The following is a 16,743-nucleotide window of genomic DNA, read 5'->3' as shown; positions in this document are numbered from 1 at the left end:
GAAGGTTAAAAGAATTAAATGTGAATGCAGCACAAAGCAAAAGATAAGAATGTATCCCAAACACACACATTTTTTTAAAAACATGGATCAGTTTTATGAAATTTTAAACCATGTTAAGCCACAATAAATCAGATGTTAACAAATTTTAAATTAAACTGATACTCATCACAATCCAAAAATCAGTAAATACTCATTTAACAATGAAAGAACAGAAAATATTTTGTATTATATGGCAACATAAAATTAAAAACACAGTTAAATGAAGCAGCTCTAACTGTCCAGTCTTCTCTGTGTGATGTCTTTGTATAGTCCCATCCTGAACTTCAGCATCTCCTCCAGGTTCTTACTCTGTAAACTCTCCTGCATGGACATCAGCTTAGTATCCTTGGGCAGGATGATTGTGGAGCCACTCAGGAGGGCCCGCAGCATCTCCAGGGACGTCGAAAATGAGCTTTGCTGATCGGAGCAAACAGGAAACAGACAGGCGTTCCACAGGCTGCAGCTGGGAGCGTCACCGGAGAACCTCAGCGTTTCGTTCTCCGCCCCCCAGTGGGACAGACACTCCGCCAGGCCGCGATCGAAAAGCTTCAGCCTCTCCATGTGAGCGGGGGCTTCCACGCTGCGCTTCAGGTCGTCATCGATCCCAAAGGCGACGGTTACAAACCCGGCTCTGCCCTGGTGCTTCACGCACAGCGAGTGCATGAAGACGGCGTCGGGCACCGAGAGGCCCGGGCCGACCCAGCAGCTGCTGACGACGGAGCCCTCGCCGACAGAGGCCCCTGCTCCCAGCCTGCAGTACTCCACCACCGATCCAGCTCCCACGGCGCAGCTGGGCTCAAGGACGCTGTACATAACACAGCAGCCAGAGTTTTCATTCGTGTGAACGCTGAAGGCGGACGACAGGAGGCCCAGCTCGCTCCTCAACGCCACGTCCTCAGTGAGGTGAAAGATGTATTCTGACGTGGTGCCAATGTGATAAAACTTTGAGTTATTGAGGAGGATAACGTTCAGATTGGTTCCTTGTAGATGGTGGAAGATCTTTTGGCGGACTTCAACCAGACCTCTCTCCTCCTTGGTGACGTTAGCAGTGTTGCTGGTGTACTCTACTGTAGCTTTGGGGCCCAGTGCTTGAAGAAAGTCTCCATATGCGTCTATTTCACACTGCAGGTGTCCCAACTCGTTCAGCAGATTAAGAAGAGTCCTCACAGTGTCAAAGTCAACATAATAGGTGCTGTCTGTGTAAACAAACTCAGAAATACAACCGCTCATTTGTCTCTTGCACACAGCACCGCAGTCCTGCATTTTTTCAATGCTCGGTTTGTGCAGGAAGCGCAGGCAGGATCTGTTCTCCATTTCTAAACCTGAGGATGTTTCACATGAATCCAACACAAACACCCCGTGGGTGGTTCCAGTGGACAGCGGGGAGGGGTGGGCCAAGGCTGTGAAGCCAGGTTTATTAAATGTTATGTACTCGTCCTCTGCAGTGCTGTAGAGCTCTATGTCATCTGCACAGGTCACCAGCACGCCAGGCTTCATGTGAGGTGGGAAATCCACATACATGGCCAGTTTGAGCTCCAGCATCTGGTAGAGAGGCTCACCTAGTGGCATGGCGGTGAAGATCTTTCCCAGAGCACTGGCACTGGGCAAACGTTGACTGAAGCCCCCTGGAGGGAAAGGTCACACGTAGTCAGGAAAAAAATGTTTGACAACTAACTAAAGTCACTTTTCACCTAACTTTTCTCATCTTGGTTTAAAGGGATACGCCAACATTTTTTTTGTGTGTGTCTTGCCTCATTCCCGAGTCCATGACAAGCAGATAGACACCATCCTTTCGATTGTGCGTGCAGTAATAAGGGAGATACAGGCAGAGCTGGCGCACCGCTAATTAGCTTAGCTCAAACGCTGGAAGTGCATAGGTAGTGTTAGCCTGCCTCCTACCCGAGCCGAAATCAGCAGTCAGAAGCTGATTTAATTTTAGCTCTAAACTCTGTAAATATATCACTTTATCGACATTTCAAACATTTTTAGGTGAGAAAGTAGCCGTTTAGATCAGCGGTGTGTGGTTAATTTGTCTAAATACCAGCTGTTTACGAATTCGGCGCTACTCAAGCTAGCCGTTGTGACCAACGCACTTCCGGTTACTTTCACAAAATAAAACATGCGTTGCCCTTTACATACAGAAAACCATGACGATAGAATTTGTGCTTTTACTTTGAAATAGAAAGCTAACCTATCCTCGGTGTAGCTAGCTTGAACCAAAATAAACCGTCTTTGCTTGAACCCTCCGTTTTGACCGATCTCGTCCCGTTACCGGCATTTGACCGCTCAAGATGCCTTACCGGAGAGTTTTGTCAGCTCTGAGACGAAGATCAGCCCGCTGGTTATAAGTGGAGGCAGGCTAACACTACCTATGTACTTCCAGCGTGCATAGGTAGCTGAGCTAAGCTAATTAGCGGTGCGCCAGCTCTGCCCGTATCTCCCTTGTTACTGCACGCACAGTCGAAAGGATGGTGTCTATCTGCTTGTCATGGACTCGGGAGTGAGGCAAGACATGAAAAAAAAATGTTGGTGTATCCCTTTAAAGGAGTTTGTTTTAATTGCACCATACACACATACACATGAGCTGCACTACTTTCTGGCATTATCATGTCTTTTTATAAATAAATAAATTCAAACATTCTTTTGTAGATCATCTTACTGCTGAACCAACTAAGCTAAAATTAAAGCAGAAGTAAGTGGTCCGGTCGTTTTCGCTAATGCTGCGTTCCAGGCAGGCTTTTGAAATCGTAAATTACAGCTTCAAGTCACAACTTACGACTTTGTAGCGTTTCAGGCAACCCACTCGTGTTTTTCCGACCTGTTTTACCGGTGAAAGTCACTATAACGGCCACTCGTAACTTCCGACCGGTGAACTCGTACCAGATCGAACTGGTACCACTTCACGGTCGGAAAAATACGAGTTTCCTTGAACGCACCATAACAGTCCTCGTCGCTACGTCGCCACATTCACGGCGTCCCTTGGCTGCACACACAGCCCTGCATGCCGTTCTCTCTCCTCATTGGATAAAAACTGTAGGATACGATAAATGTTTTCTCCTCGGCTCAGAGCAGAGCAGAGGGACTGACAGACCCGTGTTTCAGACCAAACACTCTATGTAAGTGATTGCTGTCGGAATATATAACTATTTAAGACTTATATTAACACAAATATATCACTTACTTCTGCTTTAAGTGCAATATGAATCCAGGGTCATGAATCTGCACCACCTGTAATGTGTGACGTCTGACGTGTATGAAAGAGAATGTGTGATTTGTACTTGTTTACCTGTGTTTAATGTTGTATGTCATGGAGAGCAGTGTCTTTGTACTTTTGTACAATGTGGTGTGTCAGTAGGAGGTGATATGTTATATGTTGTATTTGTCTTTGTAAATGGGCCTTTGTTATTTTTGATTATATGTCCTAAATGTTGTTCATTATTTTGTTGTGTGAAACCCAGAAAATGAGAAGCCCAGGGACGCAAAAAGAATTTCAGTCCAACTGACAATTAAGGAATAATCATCATCTATCATCATATCATTTTTACATTACTAGTGCTTTTACAGTAGGCTATATAAGCTTGCAATAATAATTTGTCCATTTGCCTTTTTCTGCAGTGAAATGCTACATAAGTGATGGAGCTTCTCCCTGTATCCTTTGGAAGAAAAGGGGAACATAATAAAATATCTGTGAGAAATGTCAGACCTGCATGTATCAGGATGACTCTCATTTTTCCCAGAGACTTCCCATAGACATCATCCAGCTTCTGCAGCGCGTACAAGGTGGAGCCCCCATTCCCTTAAAGACAATAGTTTAAATAAATAAGTACAAAATTTAACATCATTATGAGAATGATGCAGTATTCCTTAGCTGTTTATTCTCTGCCACCTCCAGAGGACTGAGATGAAACTGGAGAGCGCTGCCTCACTCGCTCACTCACCTATTTTATATCCAGGAGGATCTGAGAAGACCTTGTAGTGGATCCCGAGGGGCAGCTCTCTTCTGTCCACCTTCTCTCTGATCTGCAGCTCATAGGCTTCTCTCTGGCTCCCGTCCACAGCGGTCACAACCACCACGTCCCAAAACTCACCGCCCTGCACCTCCCGACCTTCACAAACCGAGACAAGAAAGGGAGAAAAGAAAAAAGAACAGCAGAGACAGTTCAGGGACAGGCAGCGGTGAATTAAATGTAGCCACATTGATTTGTAGCTCAACATGGAAACTGAAACCAAAAGCCAAATATAAAACTCACCCCGCAGAGCGTTAAACTTTCTCAGCTTTTCTCTCGTGGCGAGTTGCAGCTTCCGGACACTCTCCTGGCTCATACTGTCACCGACAGTGTTCATTGAAATGTCCAGTAAAACATCAAACAAGTGGCACGACTACAACTGTGTAGTGACAGAGAATTTCTAATATTGAGCCCTCTCTCCCATATCCGGGTTCAGTCAGGTGACTAGCTGTGTTCACAACGTGGGCGGGGCGTAAGCGCAGCACGTGGTGACTGCTTCAACCAACCTGTGTTAAGGTTTGATAAAATGAAATAAAATAAAATAAAATGAAATGAAATAAAATAAAATAAAATAAAATAAAATAAAATAAAATAAAATAAAATAAAATAAAATAAAATAAAATAAAAATTATTGTGATGAATCAAACAAAGAACTTCCTTCCATCCTGCGCAAGGGAAAATTATTTTCCTGATGGACTCAGTTTTTATTTGTTTACTGTTATATTATTTTGTCATAATCAGCATATTTGTCATTGTAAGTATTTTTTTTAAAAGACATCTCACATGAATACATAGCCAACAGTTTTCTGTGTTGCTGTTTTTTCTGTTAAATAAATATAAAAACTCTTGACCTAAAAAAATACATAACAAATTGTATATAAAATGTTCACATATGTCATTCATATGTTGTTGTATTTGCTCTTTTTTCATATAGTGATGCATTAAATATTTCTGTAATTATTATCCTCCTGTGTATAGGTCAAACCACTCTAAATGGTGTCAGGATATAGAAATTCAAATACATTTTTTGGAATAAATATTTTTATTCCATTTTTATCCTGTAAATAGTCAAATGAATGTTGAATCTAAAACATATGTGTTCATCTGTGGAATGTACAATTAGCCTCAGGTCCAAACTGTATTTCACAAAACCCACATCTCTGATGCTGTTTTGGGAAAAGCAGATGCTACAGTTCTCCACAGATCTCCATGACAACACTATAAGGACAGCCTACATCTAAGGAGTGAATGGTTTCCAAAAAACACCTCTCAGTGGCTCTAACAGGGTGACTAAGACATGCCTTCATTAACACTGCTTCTAAAATGAGACATGTATCAATCTCAATTTTGCATGTATTTCTGTCTCTCTTTATTTTCTTGAGGTATCTCAGGACATCACTGCTTTGATTTAGTTATGTTGCTATTCTGGTGCAGTCAGGGAGAAGCTTTCTGCCACTTCCAACCGCATTGTACATCCAGTAATATTGACGCCCGTACAGCCAAAGCTCCATCAACAATCCTGCCTCACAGCACGACAGCCAACAGGTTGCAGGCGCCAGGCGGAGGGATGAGGAGGAGGAGGTGGAGGAAGAGGAGAATGGCTCGAGAGTGGGCACTGAAGACAGCCCTCAGGTGGCAGCTTGCCTCACTGACTGAGGCGAGAATAGCACACATCAGACGCTGCTCAGTGACCCGCAGAGCAGTGTGAACTGGCAGGGAGTGTGCTGAGCAGCAGGCCAAACCACACAAGACACTGATTCAGACCATGCTTCGGACTATTTATTTTACAGGATTACTGACTGGCATGTATCTGACAGTCTTTCGTCATTTTATCCGACATATCACACTTTACTGTGGTGCCTACATACTGTTTTTGTTTGTTGATTTATTTATTTATTTTAATTTTCAGATCATGTTTTCTCCTTCACTCTTGTTCTCGTCGTTTTGCTGTCCAGGAAGCAGTGCGAGCATAACAGGATGATAATGGAACAAACACAATACCTGGAAAACATGCAGAGCCACCGACTCCTATAAGCCCCCAGTCAGAGGCAGCCAGAAGAGGCTTACACATGAATGTTTCACTGACAACTCCATCCCATTCCTCTGCTGCCCGGCCTTGTGCACCCATTGCAACACCAACATCACAAGTTACAGTGGGATACAACTGCAAGCTGTGTTTGTTTTTCTCTTTTTTTCATTAAAAAAAGGTTTTGGAATGGAAGGAATGCAGGGAGGAGGGAGGTGAACACCAACACAACAGCTCACACGAGCAGAGTCCACTGGTCTAACGTGTTTATTGTTTCAGCTCAATCAAGACAGCTTGTCACGTGAAATATTTATTATACAATCAGTGAAAGTACACTGCTCGACAACTATACATGGGTCTCAAAATGAAAACAGCATTATAATACACTAAATGTACATCTTAACTTAAATTTTAAATTAAAGGTTTAATCAATTTTTTTTTTCAAGGAGGTAGAAAAGGATCTATAACAAAAGAAGCTGTTTCATCAGCTCAAACTGGATTTATCCGCATTAGTTAGTAGTGCCTGAATGTGTCATTAAAAACAAGACAATCAATCAGTGAGATTGTGTTAACTAGGAACCAAAATATAATTCACTGACCTAAAAATTAGTATTGCACAAAAGCCTTCAATGTTGACTTAACTGTAAAACTTGAGAGGCTTACAATCAAGAGAGACTCAGGAACATTGTGCGCTCTTAATTCATACCTAATAATCTTGCTCAAGAAAAAAGTAGCAAGTTAAAAACAACTACACATCCATGGCCGCAGGATGTTTGAAATGTCAGAGTGGCACCGATGCTACTGTTCCTCTTGTTGCAAGACTATGGTATTGCTGTTCTGTCGGAGTGCAGAGGGCGACAGAGCAGCCAGACTGTCCTTATTGGCCTCCAGGTAGAGGCTGCAGGCGGAGAAGGCGCTGTAAAAGCTGGACGACAGGCCAGCGATGTCTGTGGAGATGTAGGGGAGGACACCTGGTGTAGCCTGGTTGTAGTAGGTGATCTGAAACGAAAGCAAAGGTCAGCTGTGGTACATTAACTCTTTACAACTTGTTATGACTTTCTTTTCTCTTTTGGTGCAGATTGTTTTGAGCTACAACGTGCGGTGCTGTAGAGCGGGCCGGGTGTGCATGCTGATCAGAGTGACCCTCTCATTTGGCCAACCTTGGTGACAGAGCTGGACTCTTCCCAGATCGTGAAGCCAGCACAGAGCACCTCTCCCCTGGTGTAGTCCTCCGTGGGAGGGTGAGTGGGCAAAGTGACAGAGCGCAAAGCAATTAGATAAGGGTCTCTGAGAGGGACAAAAAGAGGATAGCATCATGAGACTTTATGAAAGAGCAAGCGGGAGACAGTAATGCAATAACACTGGTTGCATAAAAAGACCATACTATATGGAGAAGTAGGAAATCAAGAATCAAGAAAGTAGTGAAGTGACAAACAAAATGTGTTTATGTTGTATATTACAACACCTGGCATCACATGGCTTCCTCCTCGATGCCAGTAAGATAAAGTCCTGTCCTTTGCCCCCTTTACTGATACAGGGCGTAGCCACACGATAAAGGGTGTCATCCTCGTCCGCCTGGATGATCACCTCACACGCTCTGCAGTTGACACAATTATCAGCATCAGCAATGAGCTATATGTCTCACACTCCTGTCATTATCACCTACTTGTTATAACAGAGCTGAGGCAAGGCCGTCTGCAGACATATTGGAGTCGTAGGCGAGACGACTCAGAACTTCAGAGTCTGATCGTTTTCTGATTTGAATATTTTGATTTTTCAAATGTAACTACACAACTTCTGTTGTGTATTTCTTATGCATCATCTATCAGTCACTACCTTTACATGGAAACTAGTCTCTGTTGTTTTAGCAGTGAGAAGTGAGAGATTCACTTATGGCTGTCTCGATGCAATATTTATAATAATTCATCTTTCCTTAGCTTTCAGTACACATTTTAGGACTACACTAGAGAGAGACTGTCAGGAACAGGATAGTCTGGACAAAATTCAGACAGACATTCATTAATCTTATTATAAAATTACTACTACCATTATCTAACTCACAGGCTACATGAGTTATGAAACCACATATAGTGGATCCTAGTATGAGTAAATGAACCATGGGTTGGAAAATCTCAGGAAAAACCGCAAGTTGTGCGAGAGTCAGTCCTGAACAGAGAGTCGCTCTATAGTCAGTCTCAATTTCAGTATCAAATGTTAAAGGGAGTGTGAACAGAATGTTATTGTCACTGACAGACTTTTAAAAGTAGATCAAGAGCAATTACAGAGTATTTTTTCCTCCTATCTGGCTTCTCTCCGGCTGGTGGGACCATAGTTTACCCTACGCCCTAAACCAGCTTTAACCTTAGGAATTGAAGGATGCCTGGGGATATTCATTTCCTCTATTGTCAACAAATTCTTCAGAAACCCCCAAGCAAACAAAGATTATGAGCCCATCCCATATACATTATCCTGCCACCTTAACATTTACTAAAGGTATATAATAATCCATTACTGAGTATCATCTAGTACTCAATAAATGCACAATAAATGTCCTGTTCCCTCCAGTATGAGTCATGTTAGCTAAAAACTTTGATGGCCGGGATATTACTGAGCCTTTAAATAGAATTAAACTTTTTATTTTAAACTATATTTGTGTATTTTTTGTCGTCAGTAGAAACAAATGGACCTGGGCCTGAGAGCGGAGGAGGGAAGACAGGAGGTGGCGACAGATAAACGCAGCACTGGTTTTAGCCTTTTTATGTGATTTGTTGACAGTAAGAAAATAAAGATAAACACCAGACTTATCCTTTAAGCTCATTCTGCTGCTGCTCTGACTGTAAGTTGCTCTGCGTCAGATGATGCAAAATGCCAACTATGTACACACAATACTGACTCATAATGTCGGTCCCACTGTTTTCTCCTCCTCAGGTCTGACAGTAGGTGGAAAGTCTGCTCTGCTGCCACGCTGACGTGCATCTCCACCTTGAAACACAGCATGTGGTTTTCCTCCAGTGTGTACAGTCTGACCTGAGGAAAAGAGCACATCCACAAAGAGGCAGTGGGATCAGTGTCTACATCTGGGATTCACTCTGGTTATTATATGTGTAGAGTTGATTTTGTCAAAACTGTTACATTAATCGGTGGCTGCATGACAAAGTATAATGTGATTATCAGACATCTTTTGAAAATAACCTTTTTCCAAGTCTTGTCTTTAGGCAATATTTTGTGATTTACCTGCATTATCCTACAGCCTAATAAAAGCTACATGAGCACAGCCACTGTGACTGTGCATTTTGTAGTTCAAAATAATATACATAGTGGAGTCACAACAGCTGTTACCATTTAACAGGGCATATCCTGGACAGTCATACAAACAAAACTCACCTTATTTTTCTCAGAGGTTAATACCCAGTTGTTTCTGGTATCCATTAGTTTCAGTGCTGATACATTGTTGTAGCTCAAGTACATCTGAAAAAACAAAAGGACCGTCTGAACTCATAATGCCAGAATACAGTGGCAATATCTGGGCAGTATTACTAAGCATGTGTGCCTTTGTTGTTGTTGTTTTTTTTCTTAGAAATTACAATACCTGGTTACTTGAATCCCAGGGTACAGACAAGGGCACTTCAGTTTGCTTACAGGAGATAATGTATTTCCTATAAACACAAAGGGCAGCAATGACGTACGAACAAGACAAAAAAAAAGAAAACAAGGACCAAGAACTTGACCAATATCAACCTATTTATCATAGCTACAGCATGAGCCCACACATTTGGTTATCTAATAGTCGAATAAAGATTATACTGGAGGGAGACTGTTTTACAGTTGAACAATGAACTTATTATGCTTGACAGACTCTGCACCAAAGTCTGCTCAGCTGTGATATGCGGCTCTGCCAAGTCATGTGCTACTGCAGAGTAGTGTAAACAATGGATTCTGTTGCACGACACTGGGCAAACTAAGTATTGATGACACTGTTTGTCTACTATTTCCATTGCATTATCCTGTGTCATCATCCACAATAGTTTTCTTTATGCATATTTCTTGCGTATATTTGTTGCTTTTTTAATGTGTTTTTCACAGTTCTTTTAAGGCCATGTTGTTTTGGTCAGATGTACTATTGGTATCACAGTATTTAGAGTAAGACTTGATAGATGATAGTTGTGGCCACACCTATAGGAGGGAGTACTGCAGTTAGATTTATTATCTGTTGGCCTGAACCAAACTTTTCTTAATTGAATAGAAGATGATATTTATTATCTTTTAAATAGAAAACATATTTTCACATTTGAGCCAAAATTAACACTGACAACATTGTACAAATCTCCAATAAACCACTGTGACCGGCTGGTACATCCATCTCTCTCTACAAAGAAAAGAATATGTTGGTATAAAATGAAGATACCAACCAACCTATCAAGCCGAATTTTCTTTCTTGCAATAGCTTCTTGATAACGTCTTTTTCCATCCTGTGAAACATGTGAGATCACAATCCAAAACTCAGGACACAGTGATGCTTGTTATATGAACTTATTTCAATATCCTATTCAGTGTATGCATTATGTATTATGGTCTTGCTGAGGCAGCAACAGTACGCAAAGAAAACTCACCACAGGCTCAGGTCGTATCCGTGGCAGCGTGCGTGGTTTCCTGTCACTGTCCAGCACCTCAAAGGTCATAAAAGCACTATTTATGTGGCGCAGAGGTTCTCCACCCTGGTAGGCCTCAGCGCATACTCCCACCTCCATACTACAGCACACAATGTACACAGAGAAATTAGTTTGCAAAAAGAAATTCATGCTCACAGACACACAATAAAAATATACTCAGTAAATATTTAAGCTGTAGAGTAACATTGTAAACATGTATTAGATTAGACCAATCTACCCTTTGTGTGATTAGATCATCACTGTATGGAGACTCACCTGTGCTTGAAAGCATTGTTAACAATGGCTTTTAATACCAGTCGGTCACCAATGTGAGACGGGCCACGAAAATGGAACATGTCTATGGTCCTCAAGGTTGGGTGGGCATTACACAAGCGACTGCATCAAAATGTAGAGAATAAACAACAAGGTGTTTGTTCTTTGTCGAGAGACCTTTTGCAGTGAAGCTACACAAGACAGACAGGAAATGATCGACTAGTTATCTTTTGAAAAGTCATTAATCCATTTTCTTGCAGAGAGTTAGATGAGAAGATCTTTACTACTCTCTTATCATGCAGGAAAATATGCAGCCACTTAGCTTAGCTTGGCCTAAAGACTGGATGAAGGTGAAAACAGGCTCCAATACCAGGCTAACCTTTTCCCCTGCTTTCCAGTGTTTGTGCTAAGCTATGCTAACCTGTATTAATCTATTACAGTAAAGTCATGAGTGGTTCAAACTTTCACTTCAAACTCCTGCCAAGAAACTTCCACTGAATCTAGCTCGATTCCTACTTGAAATAACAAAAACAAAAACTGTAGCCCAAACACTATCGATGCATACCTTGCTGCAATTGTAGCCACATTCTCCATCCAGGCCATGATCTGGCCCCCAAAGGTGCTGACTTGGTGATTGGCATGTGGGGGTAACACCAGCTCTACACTCTCCACTCGTGTCCGCTCCGCTGCCACGGCATCCTGATACTCCCGGCATTCTCCTGGTGAGAGCAGGCTTAATCGATCAGAATTTAAATGCCACAGACATCTGGCATGAATCTGGTATGAACCTTAGTGTCTGCAGGCTGTACCCAGTTGAGCTGTGCTGCTGCTTAGTAGATCTGTAATGATCTCGGCGTGGATGAGCCTCATCCTCCTCCGCTCTGCTGCCAGGCTATACTCCATCTGCTCCATTTGTGTGTAAGGAACTACCTGCTTCAGCTGTACCTATGTGCACATAACACACATAAAGCTCTGGGGGATGTTGAACAAGAGCTAGAAAAGTGCCCTTATGTCCACATGTTTTATTTTTGTCTCTTACTTTTCCAGCTTCAGTCCGTCTGGCAACAAAGGTGCCAAAGGCATGGCAAACTTTCCACTGTCTGTCAGTGAAAAGGTCCTCACAGGTCACTATTATTCCCACCTAAAAAGAAAAAAAAAACACACTTTAATTTTATTTGTCAAAAATCCCATATATTCACTGCACTGCAACCAAAACCTACATCCACCAACCTCCATACTAGACGTGAAGGCTCTGTTGACCTTTGCAATGATGTTGACAACATTTCCCACCCTGGGGCAGACAGACACAAATTCTTCTCTTTACTATCAACATGTTATTGTACTGTAAAGTTACACAAGCTCTAGTGAGAAACATTATTATCTGAAGAAGCATCAATGTACAGGGTTTTAAACAATGTGTTTACTTAAAAATGAGCTAGGCTATTTGTAAATTTCGCCACTACTATCCAGTATGAGCAATAAGAACTGTTTTATTTTTAGTCTTGCCAAGAAATGCAGCCATTGTTGTATTTACAGAAAAGGAGGTTTAAATAACTCCTCTGAGCAGCACTTCTTCCTCACTGAAGATGACACTGCAGTGATGTATCATGAAGTGACAAGATGGGCTGGACAGACTGAGCTAGCTGGTTAGCATGCTAACTTAAGTAGTTTAAAAGAAGAAATAGAGGCAAAAACAAGACTACACTGCACAGACAGGTCATGGTTAGTAAAGGAATGGAGCTCGATGCTCAACTCACACAGTTTCTTTTAGACTGCAAAGGTAAACAACTGTGAATGCTATAAGTTACAAATAGCTCCTTTAACACCCCAGCGTTCTTCTTTAAAAATACAAAATAAAAAATCTAAAGTTTTGATAAATCCATTAAGTTTGATAACACCAGCGTCAATGTTCTGGGCCTACAATACAAATAGCCTACAAGTTTATTTTTCCAAGAACAGTTTTTGTTTTCCAGAGTCAGTGCATGCAATCCCTTCAGTCCCTGCAACTAATTCTCAGTAGGAGATACTTTTTTTCATAACAGCATTAAGCTTAATACCTTACCCTATGGTATGTTCAAAATGGATGTCGTCCACAGACGCAGTGATACAGGAGCAACCTGCGTGTCTCTCAGCTGCGGGAGGAGGAGAGATTACACAAATATTTAGTGCACACAAAGCCACAAAGCATCTGCAGCTCAGGCATATTTAAAGCTTATGATCTGTGAATATGTGCAACTGTAAAGGCACTCAGAATAAATGTACTCAGACCAGTTTAACGGCAGTAAAATACATTAACGCATGAACAGTATCTATTGTTGTGTCTGTCATTATTATAAGAATTGATTCTGTATAGCTTCAAAGTTCATTCTTGACCTTCAGCAGCAGATAAAATGAAATCTCAACAACTAATTGTCACATTCAGAGTTTTTCTGAAAAGACCTATAAAGAACATCACAATGAACTCACTGTAAATCCTGACAAACCCTGAGACTAAAGCAGCAGCAACAACTAATATAATAACTCAAATAGTGCATTGGTGCATTCAAATGTTATATGAGTGCATTTTGTGATGAGTATTAAAACTGTGTATGTTAACAAACACATATTTCTTGACCTAATGTCACACCACTCTATGAGCTGAACTCCTGGCTGTGGGGCCCCTGGTTTGATCAACACAGCTCACACTGTTGATTCACAGAAAGTCAGTGGGTGAGGATGTTCTGATTTTGGCACTAGAGTAAAGAGTGCTTGTTGGGGAGACCCTCTCTTATCACCACTGTTGACTCAGGTGCACTTGAGCAGAACAGCTGACTTGTAGTTGCACTGGATGACTTCAAGGAGTGCATGTGTATGTGTGAATAATATGCAGCGGTGGGAGAATAAAGCACCCAGTCTGGGTAAATAATGTTTAAAAACTGTCCCATCAACTCATAATCCCATCGACACTACAAGTAACTACAACTTAATAGAGCAGGAAGGGCATCAAACTGCGCAGCTACTTCCTGCCTTGGTTAATGGCACAACTGTGATGCAGGTTAGAGTTGTTTGTTATTGAAGACTTTCTGGTGTCCTATAATGAGCATCTGGGATACGATATCATCAGTTCAGTGAGGCTGAGATGGAAAAAAAAAGATGTGTATTTGTGAGAGATTTCCTGATCTTCTACCAGACAAACAGGCTGTAGAGTCCATCCACTTTAGCAGCTGTCCCACGCTCAGTTCCCCACAGTGGTTGGCATGACAGGGCAGCACTATCTGACTCATCTTCACTTCTGTCGGATTCCTGTATGCCTCCTCGTTCTCCTGAATGAACAGCGGGTCGAGCATTGTGTCGACATCTTCCACCTCCGATGTCATAACTCAGATGCACTGATGGGAAACACAGGAATGACTTACTGTAGAACCAATACTTCCATTTCAGTCCATTTCATTTATCCCACGTGATGAAGTCAAATCTTACATTCAAATATAAACAAAACAATTGCCACACCTCATAAGTTTAGAATATAAGATCACAACCCGCATTACTCTAAAACTATAACTTGTTAGTCATTTAATCCACTGTCTTGACTAAACCTAGATAATATGTTTCTGTCCAAATTCCAATAGAAAAAAACAGCAGTCTCAGTTTTATAAAATTGTCTGTGCAAGTGCCTCACATCTAAAATATGTGCAGAGCTAAAGATACCCACTGAAAATCTGATTCAGCAAAATTCTCCAGATAACTCAACTCTGCTATAATGTAAAAAAGACTCAGAGTAGCCTATAAATGATGAAGCAAAGAGTATTTTGTAAAATGCTGTCTCCTAAAATATAACAGAACGTATTAATTGAATCCTCCCATGAAACATTAATAAGCATAATCACTTGAAATATCAAGTAATTCTGTAATAATCATTGTAATATTAGTTGTTTTGTCCATATACCTTCTATCACTATGATGCTCAACAAATAAAGAGAAAAACATATCCCTGATCAAGCCTCTCTTTTTTTGCACATATACTTTCTGACATTTACTGTTTTCATCTGATACAAAAAAAGGCAATTTTGTGGTTAAGGTGGATGGAACATAAAAGTGTTGGAAGCACCTCACTCAAAAGACAGATATTGATAAGTCAACATCCTTTGACTTTCTTCAGGACTAAATCTGAAAACTGCACAGTCAGTCTGATCCAGTGCTGCAACAAAAGAGCTTTAAATAATCTGCAAGTCTGAAGAATTGCCCAACATTTCTCCCTTAAGTCAAGGATCAGGAAAAACTTGAAATACCATTATATAGCCTACTTCGAGCTTTTTTTTTTTTTTTTAAAGATACTGCACCTCCACTATGAGTAATTCACATTTAAATGCAGTGTTTTTCAAACTACAGGCTGAGGCTTGTCTTTGTGGAGTTGTGGGCAGAAACTATTTTAGGACGCACATAAAGAAGCCATATCAAGGCATGTCGCTATTGAGATGTTCGTGGAAACTATTTGTTGGGATTGAAGCGTTTGGCCATAACGTCTGCTCCAGTGGGACGCGCGTGCAGTGGTCACCTGTCCTTCCTGTAACCGATGACAGGCGCTGAAGTGACCTTTAAATAAACTTCAGCAGAAATGACACATACCACCACATTCACCGCCAACCTCTGCTGCAACAACGTAGCAGGGAAATATCAGGCGGACACAGTTATTTATCCTAAAAAACAAACACAAAACCAAACAAACCGTCACGAGTAAACACGGTCGATGTGTTTCAAAGTTAAAATCCAACGAGTTGAAATGCCTTACCGGAGTTTACGCTGAGGGTGAAGTCGAGTTACAGTCTGGAAGTGTCGGCTACAAAATATAAGCACCGGCTGAGAGAGGGCAGGCTGAGACCACCGGACTGAACCCCCTTTCATTTCACCCGGCCGGTCCTCTACACAACAACTTCTCAAATACACACACACACACACACACACACACACACACACACACACTGGGGGGTGGGAGGGAGAGAGAGAGAGAGGGGAGGGAGGGAGAGAGAGACCATCCCCACAGTTATGTTCACATTTTTTTTAAGGTGGAGCTCATGCACTCTTTAGGTTTCTCTTAATATTCATTATCATGAACAGTGTTGGAGTGTGGACCACAATATCTGTAAAAATCTAGAAATCTAATTTAATTATAAACTACAAACATTAGAAATCTTTTTTTTTTTTTTTTTTTTTACTTAGTTTGTCTTACTTACCTATTAATCTCATCGTGCTATTGGAGGCTATGTATAGGCACACTATACTCCTTCAGACTAAACGGTTCAGTTTTATGTAGAGGTAAACCAACAACGACCTCTTCCGAGAGCCCATTTATAAAGTCTTTTGTACCCTGCACACGTGATTATTGATTTGTCGAGGAACATGGCTTTTTGTCTCTGATACAAAAGTAGTCAATAATTAGACAAATAACAGAATCTAATAAGTTAAAGGCTAATAAACGATTATCATAAAACTAAAAGAAAGATAAAAGCTTCAAATCTCTGTAACCTCGAAACAGTTGATGAACATGAAATCATTTATTTTATCCTAGGGCTTCATATTTTAGAGATGATGTAAGTTATTTTTTTTTATAAGAAATATTCCTTACATTTTAAATAATTATTTGGATGATTTCTGGAAGAGAAAGCAAGAAAGCACATATAAGGCTACATTGCAAAGAAAGAGGAAAGGGGGAGGGGGGGGGGGGCATTTTCAAGGGAACTAATTTCTTCATTAAATTAAGCTCGCTGATATC

General features: G+C 41.2%; 2 protein-coding genes across 2 annotated transcripts; both read right to left on the bottom strand.

Moving 5' to 3' along the window:
• Positions 1–259: 259 nt before the first annotated feature.
• On the bottom strand, positions 260–4,485 carry fpgt (fucose-1-phosphate guanylyltransferase). Its single transcript, XM_085774114.1, has 4 exons — positions 4,290–4,485; positions 3,978–4,145; positions 3,743–3,835; positions 260–1,664 (listed from the first exon to the last, which is right to left on the bottom strand). The coding sequence occupies exons 1-4, from the start codon at positions 4,381–4,383 to the stop codon at positions 271–273; spliced, it is 1,749 nt and encodes a 582-aa protein (XP_085630240.1). The 5' UTR covers positions 4,384–4,485; the 3' UTR covers positions 260–270.
• A 1,836-nt stretch (positions 4,486–6,321) lies between these two features.
• On the bottom strand, positions 6,322–15,904 carry acot11b (acyl-CoA thioesterase 11b). The gene is made up of 16 exons (XM_085774110.1): positions 15,763–15,904; positions 14,161–14,362; positions 13,057–13,126; positions 12,225–12,285; positions 12,034–12,135; positions 11,804–11,939; positions 11,560–11,713; positions 10,998–11,117; positions 10,683–10,821; positions 10,486–10,541; positions 9,662–9,728; positions 9,457–9,540; positions 8,966–9,099; positions 7,538–7,669; positions 7,233–7,359; positions 6,322–7,071 (listed from the first exon to the last, which is right to left on the bottom strand). The coding sequence occupies exons 2-16, from the start codon at positions 14,348–14,350 to the stop codon at positions 6,871–6,873; spliced, it is 1,773 nt and encodes a 590-aa protein (XP_085630236.1). The 5' UTR covers positions 14,351–14,362; positions 15,763–15,904; the 3' UTR covers positions 6,322–6,870.
• Between the last annotated feature and the right edge of the window lie 839 nt (positions 15,905–16,743).

This window comes from Trachurus japonicus, chromosome 4, assembly GCF_045865225.1.
Source record: "Trachurus japonicus isolate A0001 chromosome 4, Traja_1.0".
NCBI lineage: Eukaryota > Metazoa > Chordata > Actinopteri > Carangiformes > Carangidae > Trachurus > Trachurus japonicus.
Note: the sequence above shows the minus strand (reverse complement) of the source record. Positions and strands in the feature narration are given on the sequence as shown.